Genomic DNA, 7,359 nt, shown 5'->3' on the forward strand with positions numbered 1-7,359 from the left:
ATTTTTCAAGTTGCATTAGAAATCATAGAAGAAAGGATATTACATTTTTAATTGTGATTCCTTAACCATGTGCGTTGAAACAATGATTAGCATTTTTATTTTATTTTAAATAGGGATATATGTGAAAAGAGGCTTCAAATATGTAAAAACTCAATGGTTTAAAAGAGAAGACTCTAATTTAATTGCGCATATATAATGTATGCATCACCAAAGCCCCTCTCTAACCAAGACATAGAGACAGTTTCCTTTAGGCTATGTTTGGATAAAAGTTGAAAATGTGATTCTGGAATTCTCAAATTCCAAAGCAAAATGAAGTTTTGAGCTTCCCCAAATGGAATCCAAACATCCACTTAATGCATCAACCAAATAGACATCACAGTAAAAACAATAAGTTTTTTTTACTTTAATAATGATTAAAACTAAACTTCTAATTAACTGGAATTATCTAGCACAAGCACCTTGGAGCTCAAGGAACAAAACGATCACAGAATACACAATGCTGTTTCAAATCAAAAACTAGAAGCGCAAGAATGACAATACAGTATGTAATAACATATGTAATAATAGAACAACTAAGCACACAATACAATTAACTGCCTCATAAAATGGCTTGAAACATTTAATTGAAGTTTTGGAAAATATTTGATTTGCTAAGTAATTAACATCCGACTTGAAGGAATGGTCTCTAACTTTCAAAACAAGTAATTAATTATAGCTATCACAAGCTACCTTCACCAAATTCAATGAGGCTTGCAAGTTTGAAAATGTTTAGCATCCTTCAGATTAGAACTAAAAGCTAAATATTTCACCATGACAGATATTTTACCTACTTATGACAGATAAACCTGGTAGCACAATTGCCACTAATGATAAAATTTATAAACCAGATTCAGTGCTCAGAAAGGCTTTGTTGATTGAATAGTTCCACCATCTTCAAGTCCAGTTCCTAAATTCCTTATCTCATCCAACTTGTTACCAGATTCTAGCTCTGCTGCTTTGGATGCCTGGTCCTCCGTATTGTCATGTTGCAAAACCTTGTTAAATTATAGTGCATTAATACATCTGTCACAATTTAGGTACATAACAACTAAAGGGTAATAAAGTGCCGGTTTCTTCCATCACCTCTAGTTCCCCACTTACAAGCCTAACAAATATAAAATAGGTTAAATCCTTTGTTTTACCTGAAAAAGCTCAGTCACTCTGCCAGTTTCGGTGTAGTCCGAAGGTTTGGGAGCAGATGTTGAGCTTTCCTGAGGACAAGACTGTACAGCTTGCAGTGGCTTAATCAAGATGGGTTGATCGATGTCATTAACTTTGTCTTCACAAGTATCGCTTGGATCCTTCTCTACCGTATTACCACCTGACTTGCAGTTGTCAGTCTCAGTATCCACGGCATCTGATGGATCTTGGATCCTCTTGACAACTTCAGTAACCAGATGCTCAAAAGGCATGCCAGGCATTCTCATAGATTTGGCTTCATCTTCATTCACCACATTAGATGAAGATTGATTAAGTGGTGGAGCACTTTCACTTTGCATGCCGGTTGACAACAAGTTCTGACTAGTTTGAGTGTGAGATACGAGTGAAGGGTTTCCATCTACAGGAATTTCTTTGGCAGAAATCACTCCACTCCCTAGAGAAACTTGGGTCTTGGCTTGTGATGGTTGATTAGAAACTGGCACCCCGTTTGCAAAATTATTAGGTTGGAGCAATACAGGCACCACATTACCTCTGGGTAGTTGATGAATGATCGGCCCAGGCACAGAAGGCACATTTTTTCCGGAAGAGGCTACCATGTTACTAGAACTAACAGCTCCTCTAGGTATCTGAGGGACAGATGGTGAGCCATTCATTGCGAGAGGTTCAACCCTATGAACATTCACTGACTGTTCATTCCTTTCCTTTGGGAGAGGAGTTTGAAACTGAGTAGCTCTTGAAGGGAAAGGAACCTCATTTCTTTGGATCATTGGAACACTAGGAGCAACATCATTTTCAGGTGAGATAGGAACGTATCGTCCAGGCTTGAAGACCAATCCCCTCAAAGTAGTATCAGAATCACCAACTCTAACACTAAGCAAATATCCAGCATCAAATACAGCCTCAATTACACCAGAAACTAGTTGGCCCACCATCGCATTATTTGAATGATTCTCTTGACCCCTTTGAAGCTGTTGACTTCCATTAACTGCTTCAAATCCAGGAGGCACAGGAGTTTGTTCAGCACGAACAGGATTCGGCCTTTTATTTTGACTAAGTAGGATATAGGAACTCTCCTCCGAATCTGGCTTTGGGTATTTCCGTGGACGACCACGCTTGCGCTTCAAAGGAACATCTCCTGAACCATCTGGAGTGTTATTTTGGTTTTGTTGGTCCATCTTTGGTAAGTTCCGTTACTCTGGTATCTACATAAAGATAAAAAAAAAATTTGTATAAGCTACCAAAACAAAAGCAGAAACAGTTTATAGCCCACTTGGAGCATATTCAATCTCAGGATGATAGGATTGTAATTTTCTCAATAACTAAAAAAATTTGATTTTGCTTCTTGATAGTGATTAACCTGCCTCCTCAAAACACTTGAATCATAAAACTATTATGACCTATGAAGCACGAACATAAACATAAATACCAGACACGACATCAAAATAGAGGTTTTCATTCAAATTGTTTTTAAATTTTTATTTATGGCCCACCCCAAGTCCATTTCTCTTTTATATTTTTTAATTTTCTCTCATTTCCTCCATGGGCAGACCATGACCACCACTAACTAGGTCACACGTAAGGTGGCCAACATTTGAAATCCACCACACCATCCTAATATCATGGTGGTAAATTAAATTTTTGTCATCTACCATGGCACTTCCATCTGATAACACTAGATATACCTTATAATTTTATTTGAAGACTTATGGTCAAGTTGTTTTATCTATTTCTAGTTTAAAATTATTACACTACACTATATATTTACGTTATTTTTTCCTTGTCTCTAAATCTTATGATTTAATAAACATTATGATTTACAATTCAATAATTAGCTTGGCGATTCATGATTTGAATCTCAATTTGATAACCTTGGTTGGTCCAAGTGCCTTAATCAATTTTCAATAATCTTTTCCTCTGCAGGTATCACACCAATATCTATTCATATATATAATTATTTATTTTCTTGTCCGGTGCTGTGGAACAACACATTCATCTTTGCATACTATTTCTTTTACTCGCACTCTTTTGCTGCTATTATCCTCTCAAACCCTAAATCACCAACGATGATTGCAACATTAAATTCATTTTGAACTTTTGTTACATGGAATTAACATTTTATTCGCATTTATTTAAGTGAAGAGATCATATTCCTAGTCCATAATATACGATGATGATGATACGCAACCTAATCACCTGACATTAGCAGCAAGCTATACCTAAATTTCAGAAAATTCACTCCTCGTATAAAGTTTTAAAAAAAAATCCATGATGTACAAAAGAAAATGACCCTTGAATAAGAAATATAAGATAGTGCATCAAAATATTTCATTTCTTCAATCCCAAATTAACAAATACTCGTTACTCTCAATTACCTCACCCACCCAAATAGGACACAGAAGTATGCCCACAGTTTCTAAAGAGTGATAGTGGAAATTATTCTATAATGCATAAAACTCAAAAACCTTAAAATATAGTAGGTTATGCAGTTACTTTGTAAATAAAACATTGAATTAGGAAAAAACTCTTGACTTTTTTCATAATAGCATAGTATTGATTAAGATACATGAAAGTGGCAGTTGTTTATGCATACAAAGAGATCACAGAAATATGAAAATAAATCAAACTATTTTCAAAGCAGGAATAGGGGAGAATTAAAAATAATCTATACACCAATATAGAAGTATAATAGGTAAAAAAATCTGTTTTATATCCATTTAGATGGTTAAAAATAATAGAAAAATCCCCGATGAAATTTTACTTATTTGGAATGAAATTTGAAAATAAACATCATAGCTAAAAGAAGTTCGTCGTCACATGTAAAGAGAATTTTTTTTTCAGCTATTTATTATCTCATTATCTGTCTCATGAGATGTCAATGACAGCAAAACTTAAAGGAAACTTAGCAGGAACTTAATGATTAAAACTGATTTTTAAATCATAATACTGTAGCTGAAATTTCTAATACATAAAATGGTTGAGCCACAGAAAAGGATGGTAATATTCTTGATCCTTTTTACCAGTAAACCCAATGAGACAGAATGTGCAAAACATATTCTGGCTACAAATTTTAGATATCCATACAGATCCAGTGAAAATTTTGAACTCACGGTGTTTAGGTGAAATAATCTAAAATTGTCAAACTGATGTTTTATTTTTATTTACTTTTCACTCTAACCAAATAATGAAAAAAAAATCATTTCCTCTCATTCCTTCCTAATTCCATCAATCTAATCAACTCTAAAATTCCACTTTAATTCATCTCAATTTCTATCCTCCTTATTTCATTCCATTCTATTTTTTTCTTCCCCATTTAAATGAGCACCCAAACAAAGTGAAAAGAAGCTTCATAGACGTACATGATAATATAGTTAATCAAAGGCAGATAGAATCCATATTTCAACTGTGAGTATGTTTCTGAACAAGGTCTCAGCACAGACAGTTAAAATATGACAAAAAGGGTAGGGTTGTTAATTTTTTTTAGAATGGATAATACTGTTAAAGTTCTAAATTCAATTGTCACTCAACTAGAAGAAGAGCTCCTCTCCAAGTCCCCCAAAACATAACAAAAAGACAAGGTTCAAGCAATAGAACAGTAAACATTAAACAGGCAATTTTTACAAGAGCAAGCCAGACAATAAAAAGTGATTGGGGATACAACATAGCCCAAATAAAAATCAACTCAATATGATAGCATGAAACACTAAAAGAGAAAATTTAAGGTATTAAATTATAACACCAAAGCACACAAATGGTCAATCATTAGAAAAATAAATCAAATTGCAAGGGAACAAAGTTTTTGGCATCAAACCTCTTTCACTAACCTTGGCAGCAAAAACGAACACCTGCAGAAAAAAAAAACCCTTATATCCATGAAGCACAAGCCAATTAACTCTAAAACATGCTGATGAAAAAATAAAACATATAAAAACAATGCAACAACACCGAAGAATTAGATATTCAAAATATAACAAGTTTTTCCTTTTCCATTTCATCTTTTCCTTCCGGAAACCAATCAAAACTTCAGCTCAGGAAAAACAAAAAACAAAAACATGAATTTGATCGAAAACGAAAAAAAAAATCCCATTACCCTTAGACGGTTACTCCACAATCCAAGGGTTTAACCTCTCCCAGAGGAAACAAAATCAATTTTTTCCATCCCCATTTCATATTTTTCTTCAATTTCCAAAACCAAAAGTAAAAAACACACCCCAGAAAAACCCCTCGCATGGGTTCGACCCAAAACACACACACAAAAAGTGAAAAACCAACATGCAAAAGCTAAATTGATGAAATTTTGAGACAGAAAGGGAATGAGAGAGAGATTACCGTGTTGGGAACAACAAGATGCCGTTGAGATTCAGATTGGAGACTTGAGATTCAATTGTGCAGAAGGCGCACAAAGAAGAAGAAGGAGAAAGTGGAAGCTATTTAGACGGAGAGAGCGAGGTGGTGCAGTGTAAGAGAAGTGCACAGTCACACACGAACGCACGCACACGGGGTGCTACCGTACCAGGCTGTTATAGAATGTCTCATCACGGTACATTAATAATCTGACACGTGTAATAGATGGCGCAATGCGGTGCTGACTTTCCTCTTCTGGTGGTGATGAGTTTGATTCTATAATAAAAAATTAAAAACATAGGCAATAAACAAAAAAGACAAATGTATATGCGTTAATATTTTCTTTTTTCTATTATTAAACAAAATTTGTTTCAATTTTTATTAAATAATAAATGAGATTCTTTGAATAATAAGTAAATATATCAGTTAATAAAATTCTACCAAATAAAAATTAAGTCATTAATGATTTTTTAAAATTATCAATTCAAGAAGGAATAAAAAAAAATATTTCCTTTTTCTAAATTCAAAATAAAAATATGCAGTAACATTATATTAATTCGAGTTGAGGAGGCATCTAAGGAAGAATAAAATATTGAAAATTTGTAAGAAAAGTATATATAAAGACTTATTCAAATTTATGGATTTATTCACATTCAATTTAGGTCCAATTTCAGATTATTCATTTAATTAGTTGTGATAAAAAAAATTAAACTACTTAATGAAAAAATATTTTTTGAGTCATTCAAAAGTTTAAATTTAATTGAAAAACTTTTTTATGTAACAATATTAATATTTTAAGATGACATGCTTGTTAATATATTTAAAAATTTATATCAAAAATATAATTTTTTTTATTTGTTTACATTAGAAATAAAAAAAAAATAGAGAAAGAAAAAAAAACATAAATTGAAGAAAAATATATTATTTGAACAGATAAAAAAAATGAATAATTTTTTTTATTGAGTTGAATGAAAAAGTAGGTTATAAAAACTAAATGCTTAATATTCCTTCTAATTAAAAAAAATGTAACTGAAAAACTTAATTTTTATTATATTAAATTTGTAACATAAATTTCTCTGTTAAAAAACTAAACTCGGATTCTTGCCTTTTATGAATAGAGAACAAGTTATTTGAAACTTGAAAGAATAATTTTGGAAAAAGTGAAATTAAAAATAAAATGATTTATTCCACCGTTTACCTGTAAATTATTGATGTAAGCTCGAATCAAAAACAAGTTATGGTTATGTGAAATTATATTTTGTTTTATAAGTGGATGGGCGAGCTTTATTACTAACTTGTCTCAATTGGTGTATTTTGAGATGTTGTTTTACTGGGATAAAAGGAGTTCTACATGTCATACTTTGACGATCACGAAAACATACAAAATAAGTAATCAATTTTAATCTCAAGTATTCAGAAACAACGTACCTTTTTTAGGGGTTCTCAAGTCCCTTTTAGTTATCCCTTTAACAACTTTCATTCACGAGAGTATAATCTCAATTGAAAGCATATATAACAGAAAGATCTTATGTCGGTCTACGAGCACCTTTACTCACGGTGCTAACAATAGAAGAGAATCTCGTGCACCTTTATTCATAGGTGTTTTCTACTTAATTAACAACTTTATTAACATATATATTCAATTAACAACTTGTATATTCATTAATATATAACTAACGTATGCATTATAATAACATATGATCAAACTTAATATTTTCTGTTCTTTAATTATTCTTTATCGAGCTTACCATTAAAACTGGGTCGAGCCCATGACCCGCCTTTTAGGTCCAAAGCCGAGTTGACCATAACCAAACACTT

At 32.4% G+C, this 7,359-nt stretch overlaps 1 protein-coding gene across 2 annotated transcripts; it reads right to left on the bottom strand.

The window, feature by feature from the left end:
* Positions 1-589: 589 nt before the first annotated feature.
* Positions 590-5,711, bottom strand: LOC137831161 (AT hook motif-containing protein). Of its 2 annotated transcripts, none has more exons than XM_068638733.1 (4): positions 5,527-5,711; positions 5,009-5,042; positions 1,182-2,402; positions 590-1,034 (listed from the first exon to the last, which is right to left on the bottom strand). In XM_068638733.1, exons 3-4 carry the CDS (start codon positions 2,373-2,375, stop codon positions 897-899), a joined length of 1,332 nt encoding a protein of 443 aa, XP_068494834.1. In that variant the 5' UTR covers positions 2,376-2,402; positions 5,009-5,042; positions 5,527-5,711; the 3' UTR covers positions 590-896. The 2 variants fall into 2 exon arrangements, with proteins under 2 accessions (XP_068494834.1, XP_068494835.1); XM_068638734.1 differs by having other exon boundaries at positions 5,022-5,042; positions 5,527-5,693.
* Between the last annotated feature and the right edge of the window lie 1,648 nt (positions 5,712-7,359).

This window comes from Phaseolus vulgaris, chromosome 6, assembly GCF_051622355.1.
Source record: "Phaseolus vulgaris cultivar YP4 chromosome 6, ASM5162235v1, whole genome shotgun sequence".
Taxonomy (NCBI): domain Eukaryota; kingdom Viridiplantae; phylum Streptophyta; class Magnoliopsida; order Fabales; family Fabaceae; genus Phaseolus; species Phaseolus vulgaris.

Bases quoted from the DNA above. Each gene is read 5' to 3' on its own strand.
- LOC137831161 (XM_068638733.1), bottom strand. From the start codon at position 2,375: ATGGACCAACAAAACCAAAATAACACTCCAGATGGTTCAGGAGATGTT. The intron at 1,035-1,181 runs GTAAAACAAAGG...TAATTTAACAAG, and splicing joins GAGTGACTGAGCTTTTTCAG to GTTTTGCAACATGACAATAC.